Here is a 19,500-nt window from a genome sequence, read left to right as displayed (position 1 = left end):
TTGCAGGTAATCAGCAGGTCAGGCAGCAAATGTGGAGAGGAATAAATGGGCAGCATTAAGTCCGAGCCCCTTCAGCATGTCTAGACTGTGTACTCCTCTGCTTAGTTGCTGCCTGAACTGCAGAGCTCCTTCAGTATTGTGTGTGTGTGCGTCTTTGTATTTCCAGCAACTGCAGAATCTCTTTTGTTTCACATCTGCATTTGTAAGGGGAGTGAACTTTGGCATTAGATACACGAAATGCCTGTTGATATTGAGTGTATCGTTTATGGGAGCCGCTTTTTGCGTTAAGAAAGCTGCTGAGTTTTCTACACACAAAAAAAAACTGAGATATGGACATGAAACCGAAGCTTGCAGAACTTTTTAATGGCACCGTGAGTACCCATAAAGCCGCGCGATTAAAATTTCGCTGTTGTTTAAAGCACCGATCAAATGCGCAGGCGCAGGGTTGCTGCCGTCTCCGATAACTACGCATGCGCGCAGTATACAAAATGTCGGGAGGAGCGGAAAGGTAAGGGCTTTTTCGACTCTAATTGAGTGACAATTGCTGTGAGAACCGGAGACTGTAGCCCGCAAACTCGGCACAGGCCCACGATCCGTACGCGGGCCCCGGGGAGCTTCCGGCTAATCAGGGAATGGGAGCAGATAGATCTCACAGACAGAGCTGAGCTCGAGCAATCTGAATGCAAGGATTAGGAACTCGGAAAAAAGAGAACAAAATCTTTCTATCAGCTGTTGAGAAAATCACCTTTGTTCTGCCTCCAACCGCAGCAAGAGAAAACCGCAGCTGCTGGAAATCCGGAGGAATTTCACACAAAATGCCGGAGGAACTCAGCATTAGTACTCTTTCCCGTAGATGCTGCCCGGCCTGCTGAGTTCCTCCAGCATTTTGTGTGTGTTGCTTGTTCTGGAGTTTTCTACACGTGAGGATATGTTTTGACCTATTCTGTCTGGGTACATAATGACATCAAACAACTTTGCCCTGGGCAACAAGTAGCTTTCAGATCACAAAAGTGCCAGACTCCAATGAGACAGACTACTGCCCTTCCCTTCATATTCATTGGCATCACCAAGTTCATCACCGTCAGTCACCTGAGGGAGGGTTCAGGGGAAATATTTATGCCCAATACAGAAACTGGTGTTACCTGTGTGTATTGTGGTGATGCAAAAATTGCTGGAGAATTTGCAAGTGGAAAGAAGGGGAGTGATATTTGGAAGTCCGACTTTTTAAAGCATCATTTAGCAAGAAAATTGCATACAGTGACATGCAAAAATTTGGGCACCTTTCTGTTCCTGTGAATAGCTAAGCGAGTAAAACAAAGACCTGATTTCCAAAAGGCATAAAGTTAAAGATGACACACTCTTTAATATTTTAAGCAAGATTACTCTTTTGTATCCATCATTTACAGTTTCAAAATAATAAAAAAGGAAAAGGGCCTGAAGTGAAAGTTTGGGTACCCTGCATGGTCAGTACTTAGTAGCAACCCCTTTGGCAAGTATCACAACTTCTAAATGCTTTCAGTAGCCAGCTAAGAATCTTTCAATTCTTGTTTGGGGATTTTTGCCCATTCTTCCTTGCAAAAGGCTTCTAGTTCTGTGAGATTCTTGGGCCGTCTTGCATGCACTGCTCTTTTGAGGTCTATCCACAGATTTTTGATGATGTTTCGGTCGGGGGACTGTGAGGGCCATGGCAAAATGTTCAGTTTGCGCTTCCTGAGGTAGTCCATTGTGGATTTTGAAGTGCGTTTAGGATCATTATCCTGTTGCAGAAGCCATCCTCTTTTAATTTTCAGCTTTTTTACAGACGATGTGATGTTTGCTTCCAGAATTTGCTAGTATTTAATTGAATTCATTCTTCCCTCTACCAGTGAAATGTTCCCCGTGCCACTGGCTGCAACACAAACCCAAAGCATGATCAATCCACTCCCATGCTTAACAGTTGGAGAGGTGTTCTTTTCATGAAATTCTGCACCCTTTTTTCTCCAAACATACCTTTGCTCATTGCAGCCAAACAGTTCTTTTTTAACTTCATCAGTCCAGAGGACTTGTTTCCAAAATGCATAAGGCTTGTTTAGATGTTCCTTTGCAAATATCTGAAGCTGAATTTTGTGGCGAGGGCACAGGAAAGGTTTTCTTCTGATGTTTCTTCCATGAAAGTCATAGGTGTCCCTGCCTAGCACTCAAGCGTAGGTATCCCTGCGCAGTAGAGCAGTGCACCACCACTTCAGAGTCGGCTAAATATTCCTGAAGGTCTTTTGCAGTCAAACGGGGGTTTTGATTTCCCTTTCTGGTAATCCTACGAGCAGTTCTCTCTGAAGGATTTCTTGGTCTTCCAGACCTCAACTTGACCTCCACCATTCCTGTTAACTGCCATTCCTTAATTACATTACGAACTAAGGAAATGGCTACCTGAAAATGCTTTGCTGTCTTCTTATAGCCTTCTCCTGCTTCGTGGGCATCATGTATTTTAATTTTCAGAGTGCTAGGCAGGGACTTAGAGGAGCCCATGGCTCTGATTGTTGGGACGAGGTTTGTGGAGTCAGGGTATTTATAGAGCTTTGAAATTTGCAACATCTGGCTTTTCCTAATGAAGACTGTGAACATGCCGTTGCTCTAACAAGCTAATTAAGGTCTGAGACCTTGGTAAAAGTTATCTGAGAGCTCAAATCTCTTGGGGTTCCCAAACTTTTGCATGGTGCTCCTTTCCTTTTTTTTTCCACTCTGAAATTGTAAAAACAAAAGTAATACTCTAATCTTGCTTAAAATGTTGAAAATAATGTTTCATCTTTAACTTCATGACTTTTAGAGATCAGTTCATCTTCTCAGGACTTTATTCCTTGGAATGTCGAAGATTGAGGGGCGATTTGATTGTGAAAGAGGGGCATAGATGGTGTAAATTCATTTTGCAATCTTTTTTATTGATTTCCAAATAAAGAATATACAAATCAGAAGAGGAGTTTAACAAGTAGACAATATAAAAGACATATAAACAGCAATAGTAAAAACAAAAATTATATAATATCAAAATCAAATAAGTAAAATATTATGCTGTTATATATACAATGGTAAAAAAAACTACAACTCCTCATAATAATCATAAAAAAAGGATTGGAGATTTTATTGATAAGGGAAAAAATACACTAACTAAACTGAAATAAAAAACAAAAAAAAAGAAAGAGAAAAAAAGGAAAGACAAAGAAAGATTGGGCAGTCTAATTGAGGATAGAATTAAAGAAAGCAGAGAGAGAGAGAGAGAGAGAGAGAGAGAAAAACACATCCTTCCAGTCATCTCCAAACCTTCATGGATAAGGATTTTCCCCAAAGAGAATTTAAAAAATAAATAAATAAAAATAAATTAAATCATGTGAAAATATTGAATAAAACGTCGCCAGACTTGTTCAAAATTAAAGGATGTATCAAATGTTCGGCTTCTAATTTTCCAAGCTTAGACATGGCATAATGGAGGAGAGCCAATAGAAAACAGTTGGTGGGTTAGATTCTTTCCAATGTAGCAAAATAGCTCTCCTAGCTAGTAAAGTTGAAAAAGCTATCACATGTTGGGTGGAAGCAGACACTTTGCTTGCTTCCTCTGGAATAATCCCAAAAATTGCTGTAAGTGGATTAGGTTGAACATCCATATCTATAACTTTAGATAATATTCCAAACACATCCCTCCAAAAATTATTTAAAGTTACACATGACCAAAACATATGAGTTAAAGTAGCCATTTCTGTGTTACATCTGTCACAAATAGGGCTTATATTTGGAAATATATGCGCCAATTTATCTTTGGACATATGGGCCCTATGTACTATCTTAAACTGAATTAAGATATGTCGTGCGCGGATAAATGAACTATTGACTAAATAATAAATTTTACTCCATTGATTATTTGAAAGTGAATGTTGAAGTTCTACTTCCCAGGTACGTTGAACCCTATCATTAGGCGACATGCGAGCATTCATTAACTGTGTATAAATGATAGCTATTAATCGTTTTTGAAACGGTTTAAACTGAAAAATAACATAAGCCAAATTTGAAGAGCAGGCCAAGGGGTAATTCGGTAAAAAATCGCGTAAGAAATTCCTAACCTGTAAATACCTGAAAAAATGTGTATTAGAGATATCATATTTATCCATTAACTGTGAGAAAGACATTAAACAGTCTTGTAAAAACAAATCTAAAAAAGTTTTAATTCCCTTAATTTTCCATGTTAAAAAAGCCTTATCTAAAGTTGATGGTAGAAAAAGGAAATTAGAATAAATATTACTAGGAAGTAAAGAATCATTTAATTAAAAAAATCTACGAAATTGAAACCAAATTTTTAAAGTATGTTTAAGAATAGGGTTAAGAGCTTGTCTACCTATTCTGGAGAACAAAAACGGAAGAGGAGCTCCTAATAAAGAAGCTAACGAAAACCGCATTACTGAATTTTCCTCCAACTGTAACCATGAAGGGTGATCTTGGTCGTCTGTATCATAAATCCAAAAAGTAATATAACTAATATTAATTGCCCAATAATAAAATCTAAAGTTTGGTAAAGCCAGTCCTCCATCTTTTTTGATTTTTGTAATGAAAGTTTATTTACTCTAGAGCTTTTATTATTCCAAACCTAAGATAAAATCAAAGAATCTATTTTATCAAAAAATGCTTTTGGAACAAAAGAGGCAACTGCTTGAAATATATATAAAAATTTCATTAGAATAACCATTTTTATAGCATTTATTCGACCTGTCAATGACATCAACATAGGTGACCATTTAGAAAGCGCCTGTTGAGTATTTTCAACTAAAGTGAAGGTGTAAATTCAAGCTGGCTTTTACCACTGATTGATGTGGGACTACAACCAGTGGCCATGGGTTAAGCGTGAAAGGTGAAATGTTAAGGGGAACATGAGGGGAAACTTCTTCACACAGATGGTCATCCGGGTGTGGAATGAACAGCCATCATGAGTGGTGCATGTGAGCTCAATTTCAATATTTAAGAGGTTTGTATAGGTACCTGGATGGTAGGGATATGGGAGTGGGCAAATTAAATAGTTCAGCACAAACTAGATGGCCCAAAGGGCCTGTTTCTGTGTTGTACTTTTCTACAAGAACCTGAAATATTACAAAAATTCACTCTAAGATCTTTTAACAGCTGTGTGGACCAACCATTCATTTTAGCAGGAATTTTTTATATGGCTTTAAAATTGTGGCACTTTAAGTTAATAATACATAAAAGAAGATCCCAGCTGCATGTCAAGAAAGATTGTTTGCATGAGACTGTTTCAGTTACTATGGGGCCAGGCACCCATGCAGCTCAGCAGGAGCAGGGAATAATACCAATGGAGAGAGTCAAACTGAGCCAAGGCACAAATTGGAGACAGCAGAAATGCCCCATTCTTTTAGAGACAGGAAGAGCATCAGGGAATTGATGGTCATTCCAGATACCAGCACTCTGCCCAGTCAGGAGATGATTTCTCTGTCCAACTTGGGTAGAACCTCACTGTAACAGTGTGATACAGATCAAACCTTGGCAACTCAAGTAATCTCATCTGTAATGTTGTCCTACACCCATTGATGGATTTTATAAATCTTTTTACAGGTTAAAAATGAGAAGGAATTTGTCTCCAGGAATCTCAAACATGGCATGCCAGTTTTGTTGTCTCTGCCTAGATGTTTAAGAAATGGGGCAAGGGATTCAATTGACCGTTCTTCATTTGACCAATCGTCATTTTACACAGCAGAAAGGCTGTTCACCTGCTCAGACAGTGGGAGTAGATTCACTCAGTTATCACAATTGAAGGTACATCAACAAGTTCACATTGGCCAAGGCCATTCATCTGTTCTGTGTGTGAGAAAGGATTAAGTTGGTCTTCCCTCCTGTGGACACACCAGTCAGTTCACACCACACCGGGCAGAGGTTGGCCATCTGCTGAACTTCTGGGAAAGGATTCACTCAGTCATCTGACCTAATGGCTCACCAGCGAGTTCACACCAGGGAGCGGCTGTACACCTGCTCAGTCTGTGAGAAGAGATTCACTCACTCTTCCACGCTATGGAAACATCAGCGAGTTCACACTGGGGAGAAGCCGTACACCTGTTCAGTCTGTGGGAAGGGATTCACTGAGTCATCCACCCTACTGGTACATCAGCAAGTTCACACTGGGGAGAGGCCATTCAGCTGCTCAGTCTGTGAGAAGAGATTCACTCGGTTATCCCACCTCCAGAGTCATCAGCGAGTTCACAATGGGGAGAGGCCGTTCACCTGCTCAGAATGTGGGAAAGGATTCACTGAGTTATCCAACCTACAGAGTCATCAGCGAGTTCACACTGGGGAGAAGCCGTTCACCTGCTCAGAATGTGGGAAGAGATTCACTGAGTTATCCAACCTACAAAGTCATCAGCGAGTTCACACTGGGGAGAGGCCGTACTCCTGCTCAGAATGTGGGAAAGGATTCACTGAGTTATCCACCCTACAGAGACATCAGCAAGTTCACACTGGGGAGAAGCCATTCACTTGCTCAGTCTGTGGGAAGAGATTCACTCAGTTATCCACCCTACAGAGTCACCAGCGAGTTCACACTGGGGAGAAACCATTCACCTGCTCAGAATGTGGGAAGAGATTCACTCAGTCATCCACCCTACAGAGACACCAGCGAGTTCACACTGGGGAGAAACCGTTCACCTGTTCAGTCTGTGGGAAAAGATTCACTGATTCATCCACCCTACAGAGACACCAGCAAATTCACACTGGGGAGAAGCCGTTCACCTGCTCAGTCTGTGGGAAGGGATTCACTCAGTCATCCACCCTACAGAGTCACCAGCGAGTTCACACTGGGGAGAGGCCGTTCACCTGCTCAGTGTGTAGGAAGAGATTCACTCATTTATCCAGCCTACAGAGACATCAGCGAGTTCACACCGAGGAGAAGCCGTTCACCTGCTCAGAATGTGGGATAGCATTCACTCAGTCATCCCAACTACTGGCACACCAGTCAGTTCACACTGGGGAGTGGCCATTGTTATGAATCGCTAGGTTTCATTTGCTGTAGGCTGTCATTTTGAGAGAGATATTAAGGTGATTCAGTCTGATTTGTAGCTTGTTTAGTTTTAAGCGAGGACACAGACACTCAAGAGTCAGATGGAGATGAAAGAGGTAAAATGGAAGGATGAAAACCAGGGAACTAATGGCCAAGGATCACTGTTTGGAACTTTCCTATGCCCACAAGGGTGGATTAATCATCGATTCACCATACATCGAATGTGTGGTTGTCACCTCGTTTGATCCATAGGAGTGGATCTGATTTGGGGTATCCTGTGAAGACTGCTGATGTGTTAACCCTTGCCTGGGTGTGGTGTGGTAATTCACTTGAAGATGATACCCCTTGTGACAAGTCACTTTGGGTGATAATTAGTATGTGAGATTTTGGAATGACGACAGATAAAATCTACAGCGACTGTTCTCTCATTTTACCACCGTGGAACCTGAGGAATTTGACATAATTGCCTTCTCTCAACAATTACCCTAGATTACAAATATCTCTCTCATCACCTATTCTGTGGATGAACTGAATTTTCCTACTTTACCATCTCAAGACTCTAAGCCTTGATTCCCCCGAGCTCAATAGTTTGGGCAACACACACAAAATGCTGGTGGAACACAGCAGGCCAGGCAGCATCTAGAGAGAGAAGCACTGTCGACGTTTCGGGCCGAGTCCCTTCTTCAGGACTAACTGAAAGGAAAGATAGTAAGAGATTTGAAAGTAGGAGGGGGAGGGGGAAATGTGAAAGATAGAAGACCGGAGGGGGTGGGGTGAAGCTGAGAGCCGGAAAGGTGATTGGCAAAAGGGATACAAAACTGGAGAAGGGACAGCATCATGGGACGGGAGGCCTAGGGAGAAAGAAAGGGGGAGGGGGGCACCAGAGGGAGATGGAGAACAGGCAGAGTGATGGGCAGAGACAGGGAACAAAAAATCTAAATATATCACGGATGGAGTGAGAAGGTGAGGAGTGGTGTTAACGGAAGTTAGAAAAGTCAATGTTCACGCCATCAGGTTGGAGGCTACCAGTAGATAAGGTGTTGTTCCTCCAACCTGAGTGTGGCTTCATCTTGACAGTAGAGGAGGCCATGGCCTGTTCTGCTTTGATAGTTGATGAAGCAGCTGATTATGACATAGTGAAACAGGCTGTGCTCAAAGCTTACGAGTTGGTCCCAGAATCACACAGGAAAAAATTTGGAAATTTGTGAATCAGACTTATCTGGCATTTGCTTCTCAGAAGTCTGTGTGTTTTGACCACTGGTGCATGTATAAAAATATAAATGATGATTTTACAGATAGAAAGAGTTGGTTTTAATTGAAGAATTCGAAAGGTGCGTCCCTGATGACATAAAGACATATTTAAATGAAAAGGATGCTGCCACTTTGCAGGAGTCTGCTAGATTAGCAGATGAGTTTGCTTTAACTCCTAAGGTTAAGTTTATCCCGAATAAGAGCTTCCAAAAGAGTAGCAGGGATAACCAGGGCAAACCAGAAATTAAAGTTTGGACTAGTGATAAGAGTAAGGATGAAGGGAAGCAGTTGAAGGAGAAATATTCTGGTCTTACTTGTTACTGTTGTAGGAAAGCTGGTTATGTGATGGCTAATTGTTCTGTCCTGAAGAAGAAAAAGGAAAAGGAGGCAGTCCCAAATGCCTGTGTTCAGTCTGTTGAAGCACCTATAAACCCACAGGGTTCTGAACATTCTGTTGAGGCTCAGTTAAGGTCTGAGTTAAGAAAGGATTCGAACATTTTATGTCAGATGGGATTGTATTAGTAAATGAATGGTCAACCCCGGTACCAGTGAAAATTCTTCGAGTTACTGGGGCTCCTCAGTTACTCGTTCTAGGAGGCTGTGGTGGCCAGTGCTATAATATTTGCTGTTGTGTGCTGGGGCAGCAGGCTAGGGTAGCAGTATCAACAAACTCATAAGGCCAGTGATGTTGTGGGGGTGGAACTGGACTCTCTGACGGTGGTGTCTGAAAAGAGGATGCTGTCCAAGTTGCATGCCATCTTGGACAATGACTCCCATCCACTCCATAATGTCCTGGTTAGACACAGGAGTACATTCAGCCAGAGACTCATTCCACCGAGATGTAACACTGAGCGTCCTAGGAAGTCATTCCTACCTCTGGCCATCAAACTTTACAACTCCTCCCTCGGAGTGTCAGTCACCCAGAGCCAATAGGCTGGTCATGGACTTATTTCCACTTGCATGATTAACTTATTATTATTTAATTATTTATGGTTTTATATTGCTATATTTCTTCACTATTCTTGGTTGGTGCGGCTGTAACCAAACCCAATTTCCCTCGGGATCAATAAAGTATGTCTGTCTGTCTGTACGTTAGACAGCGTTCTAAAGTTTGGTGATGAGACTGACACTGCTGAGGTAAATCTTATTAAAGGCATTGGGGGCGGCATGGTTTCCGTGCCATTGCACAAGGTAACTTTACTGTCAGGATTGGTTTCGGGACCTGTTAAGATCAGATTATGCTCCAGTTTACCGGTGGGAGATATTACTTTGCTGTTAGGGAATGACCTGGCAGATGGTAAAGTTGTTCCTGCAGTGCAGTTGACAACTAACCCAACCACTGACGACCCACAGATGGATTTTAACATTTATCCTTCCTGCGCAGTAACTTGAAGTATGGCTAAACAGTCTGCTGACGCAGACGGTTCTGTGCAGCATGATTCTGATACCCATGATAGCCAAAATCGGGATGCAGGTTATGAAGACCAGTCAGGGACTTTTCTGCCTTCATTGTTTCAACAGGATTCAGGTAGTAAGTCTGATGAGAAAGATTTATCCCTGTCTAGGAAGGAGTTTATAGCAGAACAGAACGAAGACCCTGATATTGAAGCTTTAAAAGAAACAGCTCTCTCAGATGATGAGATTAAGAAAGTGCCAGTAGGGTATTATCTCAAGGATGGAGTGCTAATGAGGAAGTGGAAGCCACCTGCTGTACCTTCGAGTGAGGAATGGGCAATTGTTCACCAAGTTGTAGTTCCTAAAGTTTATAGGACTGAAATTTTAACTTTGGCCCACAGTATACCCTTACGTCGACATTTTGGAGTGAATAAAACTAAACAGGATTATCAAAAAAATGTTACTGGCCTAATTTGAGGACAGATGTTGTGACCTTTCGCAGAACCTATCACACTTGTTAAGTTGTGGGTAAACCTAATCAGGTCACCCCAGTGGCCCCACTGCAGTCTAAACCTGCATTTGGTGAGTCCTCTTCAAAATTTATAGTGGATTGTGCTGGCCCTTTGCCAAAGACTAAAGCTGGCCATCAGTATCTGCTAACTATTATGTGTACTGCATCCAGATTCCCAGAGGCAATACCTCTCAGAAATAATAAAGTTAAAACTGGCGAAGGCTCTTACCAAGTTTTTTTTTTACTTTATTTGGTTTGCCGAATGAAATCCAGTCTGATCAAGGAAGTAATTTTACATCTGGGTTATTCCAGCAGGTAGTTTATGAACTGGGAACTAAACAAATTACAACATTTGCATACCATCCAGAATCACAAGGGGCTTTGGAAAGATTTCATTCTGCCCTCAAAACAATGATTAAGACATATTGTGTTGAAAATGGAAAAGACTGGAATGAAGGAATACATTTGCTTTTGTTCACAGTAAGAGAGTTGGTACAATAATCACTGGGATTTACTCCATTTGAACTTGTATTTGGTTGTAGAGTGAGGGGACCTTTGTCCTTGTTAAAGGAACAATGGATTGATGGGGATGTACCTGTTAAATTGTTAGACTATGTTTAGATCTGGATCTGTTGTTGTTTGTCATCTATATCTGTAATCTGGATGATAGTGTGGTTAACTGGATCAGCAAATTTGAGGATGACAACAAGACTGGGGGTTTAGCGGACTGCGAGAAGACTATCATGGCTTGCAGTGTGATCTGGACCAGATGGGAAAATGGTTTTAGAAATGGAAAATGGAATTTAATGCAGACCAGTGTGAGTTGTTGCACTTTGGTATGACCTACCAAGGGAGGTCTTTCACAGTGATTGGTCGGGCACGGAGGAGTGTTGTGGAAGAAAGGGACCTGGGAATACAAGTCCTTAATTCACTGAAAGTGGTAGATAGGGATGGAAAGAATGATTTCAGCCCATTGCCTTTAATGAACCAAAGTACTGATAACAATAGATGGATGTTATGTTGACTTCTAGAAGACATTGGTGAGGCCTAATTTGAAGTATTGTGTGCAGTTTTGGTCACCTACCTACAGGAAAGATGTAAAAGAAGTTCAGAGATTTCAGAGAAAATTCACAAGGATGTTGCCATGTCTGGAGGACTTGGGTTATAAGGAAAGATTGAACAAATCAGGACTTTATTCCTTGGAATGCAGAAGATTGAGGGGAGATTTGATTCTGATATGGAGGCACAGATAGTGTTAATGCAAACTGGCTTTTTCCACGAAGATTGGGTGGGATGACAACCAGCGGCCATGGGTTAAGGGTGAAAGGTGAAATGTTAAGGGGAACATGAGGGGAAACTTCTTCACACAGACGGTTATCCGGCTGTGGAATGAGCAGCCAGCACAAGTGGTGCATACGAGCTCGATTTCAACATTTAAGAGGTTTGTGTTGGTACCTGGATGGTAGAGGTGTGGGAGTGGGCTGTTTAAATAGTTCAGCACAAACTAGATGGCCCAAAGGGCCTGTTTCTGTGTTGAAATTTTCTATGATTGTGACAAGAACCTGAAATAATACAAACATTCACTCTAACCCCTTTTGACAGCTGTGTGAACCAACCAGTCATTTCAGCAGGAATTTTTCATATGGCGTTAAAACTGTGGCACTTAAATTAAATACGGAAGAACAGAAGGGATTAGGTATGCCTTTTACAGTGAAGGAGGTTGAAGAAGCTCTGGGATCACTTCAAAGTAATAAATCTCCAGGAGAAGATGGTTTTCCACCTGAATTTTATAAAAAGTTTAAAGATTTATTAATTTCTCCCTTTATGGAGTTAATACATCAAGTGGAAAGAACGCATAGACTTCCAGAATCTTTTTCAACAGCTATTTTAATAGTATTGCCAAAAAAAGATAGAGACCTTTTAAAGCCAGCATCATATAGACCTATTTCTTTATTAAATACTGATTATAAAATTTGAAAACAATAAAAAAAGTTTTTAAAAAAATCTTATCTAATAGATTATCTAAATGCTTATCAAAATTAGTGCATATGGATCAAACAGGATTTATCAAAAATAGACAATTGGCAGATAATGTAACCCGGTTAATTAGTATACCCGTAGATTCCGGACTACAGAACGCACCTGATTTTAAGCCGCTGGCTCTAATTTTAGAAATAAAATCATTTTTTTAATTGTAAAGGCCGCACCGGATTTTCGGCCGCAGGTGTCCCACGTTGTAATATGAGATATTTACACAGAAAGATATTACACGTGAGGATTTTTTTAACTTTTAATTAAATCCATATGGTAACAAAAACAAATACATATTGCAAATGCTTTTTTTCGAACCGTGCCCGTACGCGGCTACTTTTAAATATACGTTGCGTATACTTCTTTACTGAACAACATTCCAATATCTCCTAACGACTGGTAAAAAATATATATACTGCAGCCTACCAGGAAAAGTTATTGATACCTTTAACTTAAAAGCAGAGTTCGCTCAGATCCAAAGCCGCTTGCGTAATGCGCTCCCCCCCTCCGTCCCGTTTCATCGCAAACGGCATTTAAAAGCAGATTTCGCTCGGATCCAAAGCCGCTCGCGTAATGCGCTCCCCCCCTCCGTCCCGTTTCATCGCAAATGGCATTTTCCCACAAGACACCGCGAAACCGGGTGTGTCGTCATAGCATCCCGCGATGTAGTACAGAAAACAAATATAGTTTAAACTAAGTAGGGTAGGTAGCACAATGCTTCGAGTGTTTTCCATGTTGATGAGGGTGAGTACAAATGACTGATTTACAATAATTTAATTGTGAAAGTGCGCTTGATTTATCGTACAATTTCATTGGACCTCTGTGAACTACTCATCAATTTTATTGGTCTACTGTTACGAGGCAAAATGTTTACGAGGCGGCATGAAAAAAAACCATGCATTAGCCGCTTCGGATTATTGGCCGCAAAGTTCAAAGCTGTTCAAAATGTGGGAAAAAAGTAGCGGCTTAAAATCCGGAATCTACGGTAATCCATTTAGCGCAAAAGAGGGAGGAAACGAGTGTGGCAGTTGCTTTAGATGCAGAAAAAGCATTTGAAAGATTGGAATGGGATTTTTTATTTAAAGTATTGGAAAAATATGGATTAGGAACATCATTTATAAAATGGATTAAAACCTTAAATACTAATCCCAAAGCTAAAGTAGTGACAAATGGTCAAATTTAGACACCATTTCAGTTAACAAGATCAACTAGGCAAGGTTGACCATTATTACCTGCTTTGTTTGTGTTGGCAATAGAGCCATTAGCTGAATTAATTAGAATGGACCCAGATATTAAGGGTTTCAGAGTTAATCAGGAAGAATACAAGATTGATTTATTTGCTGATGATGTTCTACTTTATTTAACAGATCCATTACATTCATTATGTAAATTATCTTATAGATTAGAAGAATATGGGAAAATATCAGGTTATAAAGTAAATTGGGATGAAAGTGAAATTTTACCTCTTACTAATGGAGATTATAGTCAATGTCGATTAATAACTCAATTTAGATGGCCGGCAAATGGTATAAAATATTTAGGTATAAGAGTTGATAATGATATAAAAAACTTATACAAATTAAATTATTCACCACTTTTGAAAAAAATTCAGGAAGATCTTGATAAATGGATGGCATTACCAATAATATTAGTAGGTAGAGTAAATACTATAAAAATGAATATATTCCCGAGACTACAATATTTATTTCAATCATTACCAATACAATTACCCCAGAAGTTTTTTCAAGAGTTAAACAAATATGTGAGGAGGTTTCTCTGGAAAGGTAAGATGTCAAGAATATTGTTGGAAAAATTGACATGGAAATTTGATCTAGGAGGGTTACAACTTCCAAATTTTAAGAATTATTATAAAGCAAATCAACTTAGATTTATTGCATCTTTTTTTGAGAAAGATAAACCGGCATGGATTAGAATAGAACTAGATAAAATAGGAGAAAACGTACCAGAAGATTTTATATATAAATGGGAATCTAAATGGATACGGGAAAAGAAAGAAGCTTCTATATTAAAACATTTGATTAATTTATGGAATAAGATAAATGTTGATGATGAGACAAAAAAATCTTTATAAGCAAAGAGATCTTTAATTCAAAATAGACTTATTCCTTTTCCAATGGACAATCAACTTTTATATAATTGGTTTCAAAAAGGGATTAGATACATAGGAGATTGTTTTGAAGGAGGTATATTAATGTCATTCGATCAATTAAAGAATAAATATAAAGTATCAAGAAACACTTTATTTTGTTACTTTCAACTAAGGGCTTATATAAGAGAAAATCTAGGTTATACAATGTTATTGCCAAAATCTAATGAAATAGAAATTTTAATTCAAAAAGGAAATATTAAAAAATTTATATCTTGTATGTATAATTTGATTCAAAACCAGGCAATTAAACAAGGAGTCCATAAGTCAAGACAAAAATGGGAAAGTGATTTGAATATTAAAATTGAAGAAACAAATTGGTCAAGAATATGTCTTGATAGTATGACAAATACAAAAAATGTTCGGTTAAGATTAGTGCAATATAACTTTCTACATCAATTATATATTACACCACAAAAAATAAATAAATTAAATCCAAGTTTATCTGATCAGTGTTTCAGATGTAACCAAGAAACTGGTACATTTTTACATTCTACATGGTCTTGTTCTAAAATTCAACATTTTTGGACAAATTTAAGAATTTTACTGGAACAAATTACGGGAATACAACTTCCTCATAATCCAATATTACTTTTATGAGGTGATATTGAAGGGATAAAACCGAAACTCAAACTAAATAAATATCAGAAAGAATTCATAAAAATTGCACTGGCAGTAGCCAAAAAGGCTATTGCAGTTACTTGGAAATCGGATACATATTTAAGTATAGATTGTTGGAAGAAAGAAATCTATGGCTGTATTCCATTAGAGAAAATTACTTATAATTTAAGAGATAAATATGAAACATTTTTGAAAATTTGGTGCTCTTATTTACAAAAGACAGGACTAAATATATAGGTGCTCTGAAGATGAAACAATTGGTTACTTGGGGAAAGAAATAAATATACATACTAAAGTTATTAAGAACTCCATGGAGCATGTGGAGATCTTCCAACAACCAGGCACTTTCTTTTTCTTTCTTTCTAACTTTCTCTTCTTTTGATATAGGGAAGTTAGAGGGGAGGGGGGAAGGGATATATACATTTTTTTCCACACTTGTAATTACCTAAAAACTCAATTAAATATTTTTTTTAAAAAAAACTGTGGCACTTTAAGTTAATAATACATAAAAAGAAGATCCCAGCTGCACGTCAAGAAAAACTATTTGTGTGAGTGTTTCAGTTACTGTGGGGCGAGGAACCCATGCAGCTCAGTGGGAACAGGGAATAATACCAATGGAGAGAGTGAAACTGAGCCAGGAGACGGCAGAAATGCCCCATTCTTATAGAGACAGGAAGAGCATCAGGGATTTGATGGTCATTCCAGATACCAGCACTCTGCCCAGTCAGGAGATGATTTCTCTGTCCAACTTTCGTTGAACCTCACTGTAACAGTGTGATACCAGATCACACCTTGACAACTCAAGTGATCTCATCTGAAATGTTGAACTACACCCATTGATGGATTTTGTAAATCTTTTTACAGGTTAAAAATGAGAAGGAATTTGTCTCCAGGAAGCTCAAACATGGCACGCCAGTTTTGTTGTCTCTGTCGAGATATTTAAGAAGTGGAGCAAGGGATCCAATTGACCATCCTTCCTGCTGAGACTGTGGGGAAGGATTCACTCGGTCATTTGACCAACTGGCACGCCTGTAATTTACACAGGAGAAAGGCCTTTCACCTGCTCAGACAGTGGGAATGGATTCACTCGGTTATCACAATTGAAGGTACATCAGCAAACTCACACTGGGCAAGGCCATTCACCTGTTCTGTGTGTGGGAAGGGGTTCAGTCGGTCTTCCCACCTGTGGACACACCAATCAGTTCACACCACACTGGGCAGAGGCTGGTCATGTGCTGAAATTCTGGGAAAGGATTCACTCAGTCATCTGACCTAATGGCTCACCAGCGGGTTCACATTGGGGAGAAGCCATTCACCTGCTCAGTCTGTGGGAAGGGATTCACTCATTTATCCCAACTACAGAGTCACCAGCGAGTTCACACTGGGGAGAGGCCATTCACCTGCTCAGAATGTGGAAAGGGATTCACTCAGTTATCCCACCTACAGAGTCACCAGCAAGTTCACACCGGGGAGAAAGCGTTCACCTGCTCAGAATGTGGGAAGAGATTCACTCGCTCATCCACCCTACAGAGACACCGGCGAGTTCACACTGGGGAGAAGCTATTCACCTGCTCAGTCTGTGGGAAAGGATTCACTCAGTCATCTGCCCTACTGGTACATCAGCGAGTTCACACTGGGGAGAAGCCGTTCACCTGCTCAGTCTGTGGGAAGAGATTCACTAATTTATCCAGCCTGCAGAGACATCAGCGAGATCACACTGGGGAGAAGCCGTTCACCTGCTCAGTCTGTGGGAAAAGATTCACTAATTTATCCAGCCTACAGAGACATCAGCGAGTTCACACTGGGGAGAAGCCATTCACTTGCTCAGAATGTGGGAAGAGATACGCTGACTCTTCCGCCCTAAAGAGTCATCAGCGAGTTCACACTGGGGAGAGGCCATTCACCTGCTCAGTCTGTGGGAAGCGATTCACTCATTCATCTCACCTACAGAGTCATCAGCGAGTTCACACTGGGGAGAGGCCGTTCACCTGCTCAGTCTGTGGGAAGAGATTCACTCATTTATCCCAACTACAGAGTCACCAGCGAGTTCACACTCGGGAGAGGCCGTTCACCTGCTCAGTCTGTGGGAAGAGATTCACTCATTTATCCCAACTACAGAGTCATCAGCGAGTTCACACTGGGGAGAGGCCGTTCACTTGCTCAGTCTGTGGGAAGGGATTCACTCGGTTAGCTAACCTACAGAGACACCAGCGAGTTTACACTGGGGAGAAGCCGTTCACCTGCTCAGTCTGTGGGAAGGGATTCACTCATACATCCCACCTACAGAATCACCTGCGAGTTCACACTCGGGAGAGGCCGTTCACCTGCTCAGTCTGTGGGAAGAGATTCACTCATTTATCCCAACTACAGAGTCACCAGCGAGTTCACACTGGGGAGAAAGCATTCACCTGCTCAGAATGTGGGAAGAGATTCCCTCGCTCATCCACCCTACAGAGACACCAGCGAGTTCACATTGGGGAGAAGCCATTCACTTGCTCAGTCTGTGGGAAAGGATTCACTCAGTCATCTACCCTATTGGTACATCAGCGAGTTCACACTGGGCAGAGGCCGTTCACCTGCTCAGTCTGTGGGAAAGGATTCACTCAGTCATCTACCCTACTGGTACATCAGCGAGTTCACACTGGGGAGAAGCCGTTCACCTGCTCATTCTGTGGGAAGGGATTCACTCAGTCATCTACCCTACTGGTACATCAGCGAGTTCATACTGGGGAGAGGCCGTTCACCTGCTCAGTCTGTGGGAAGGGATTCACTCAGTCATTCACCCTACGGAGACACCAGCGAGTTCACACTAGAGAGAGGCCGTTCACCTGCTGAGAATGTGGGAAAGGATTCACTCAGTCATCCCACCTACTGGCACACCAGTCAGTTCACAATGGGGAGTGGCCATTGTTATGAATCCCTAGGTTTTGTTTGCTGTGGATTGTCATTTTAAGAGAGAGAGATTAAGAAGGTGAATCAGTCTGACTTGCAGCTTGTTTACATCGTGTGCAGCTTGTTTAGTTTTAACCGAGGACACAGACACTCAGAGTCAAACGGAGACGAAGGAGGAAAAATGGAAGAATCGAAACCAGGGAACTAGTGGCCAAGGGTCATTGTTTGGAACTTTCCTTTGCCCACAAGGGTGGCCTAATTATCGATTCACCGTACATCGAATGTGTGGTTGTCACCTCATTTGACCCATAGGAGTGGATCTGATTTGGGGTATCCTGTGGAGACCACTTATGTGTTAACCATTGCCTGGCTGTGGTGTGGTAATTCATTAAGATGATACCAATTATGACAAGTCACTTCGGGTGATAATTAGTATGTGGATTTGGAAGGATGACAGATAAACTCTACAGCAACTGTTGGTCTCATTTTACCACCATGGAACCTGTGGAATACGACATAATTGCCTTCTCTCAACATTTACCCTGGATTACAAATATCTCTCTCTCATCACCTATTCTGTGGTTGAACAGAACTTTCATACTTTACCATCTCAAGACTCCAAGCCTTGTTTCCCCCGAGCTCAATAGTTTGGGAGTTATATTTATACACATATCACTCACGAGGAAATCAGCAGATGCTGGAAATTCAAACAACACACACAAAATTTATTTATTTATGCTGCCCCAATCATCGCCACTGGGCTATAAATGTGCAGGAGCAGTGTGTGGTTCAGTGCTTTGCTCAAGGACACACACGCTGCCTCAGCTGAGGCTCGAACTTATGACTTTCAGATCGCTAGTTAAACACCTTAACCACATGGTCACGCGCCACACATTATGACATAGTGAAACAGGCTGTGCTCAAAGCTTACGAGTTGGTCCCAGAAGCAGACAGGCAAAAGTTTAGAAATTTGAAGAAATCTGTGAACCAGACATACGGAATTTGCTTATGAGAAATTTGTGTGCATTGACCGCTGGTGCACATCTGAACATGTAAATGATGATTTTAACAGCTTGAAAGAGTTGGTTTTAATTGAAGAATTCAGAGGGTGCGTCCCTGATGACATAAAGACGTATTTAGATGGAAATGATGCTGCCACTATGCAGGAATCTGCTAGATTAGCAGATCAGTTTGCTTTAACTCATGAAGTTATGTTTACCCTGAATAAGAGTTTCCAAAAGGCACTTGTCAAGTTGTGGGTAAACCTAATGAGCTCACCCCAGTGGACTATACCTGCATTCGGTGAACCCTTTTCCAACGTTATAGTTGATTGTGTTGGCCCATTGCCAAAGACTAAAGCAGGCCATCAGTTTCTGCTAACTATTATGTGTACTGCATCCAGATTCCCAGAGGCAATACCTCTCAGAAATATTAAAGCTAAAACTGTGGCGAAGGCTCTTACCAAAATTTTCAGTTTATTCGAATTGCCTAAATTAATCCAGTCTGATCAAGGATGTAATTTTACATCTGGATTATTCCAGCAGGTAGTTTCTGAACTGGGAGCAAAACAAATTGCATCATCTGCGTACCATACAGAATCACAAGGGGCTTTAG

The 19,500-nt window shown here is 40.8% G+C and overlaps 2 protein-coding genes across 2 annotated transcripts in view; both read left to right on the top strand.

The window, feature by feature from the left end:
* The first annotated feature begins 478 nt into the window (after window positions 1-478).
* Window positions 479-15,390, top strand: LOC140723058 (uncharacterized). Its single transcript, XM_073037675.1, has 3 exons — window positions 479-508; window positions 5,584-6,673; window positions 15,382-15,390. Exons 2-3 carry the CDS (start codon window positions 5,954-5,956, stop codon window positions 15,388-15,390), a joined length of 729 nt encoding a protein of 242 aa, XP_072893776.1. The 5' UTR covers window positions 479-508; window positions 5,584-5,953.
* Window positions 15,391-15,604: 214 nt separating this feature from the next.
* LOC140723057 (uncharacterized) overlaps window positions 15,605-19,500 on the top strand; it is a 100,106-nt gene continuing 96,210 nt past the window's right edge. Inside the window, 1 exon segment of the mRNA XM_073037674.1 lies at window positions 15,605-17,876. Within this exon segment, the coding sequence (XP_072893775.1) occupies window positions 16,270-17,876 (1,607 nt within the window). The 5' untranslated portion in view covers window positions 15,605-16,269.

Source organism: Hemitrygon akajei, unplaced genomic scaffold (genome assembly GCF_048418815.1).
Source record: "Hemitrygon akajei unplaced genomic scaffold, sHemAka1.3 Scf000099, whole genome shotgun sequence".
NCBI lineage: Eukaryota > Metazoa > Chordata > Chondrichthyes > Myliobatiformes > Dasyatidae > Hemitrygon > Hemitrygon akajei.
Note: the sequence above shows the minus strand (reverse complement) of the source record. Positions and strands in the feature narration are given on the sequence as shown.

Coding starts and splice junctions, on each gene's coding strand:
- LOC140723058 (XM_073037675.1), top strand. CDS start 5,954: ATGGCTCACCAGCGAGTTCACACCAGGGAGCGGCTGTACACCTGCTCA.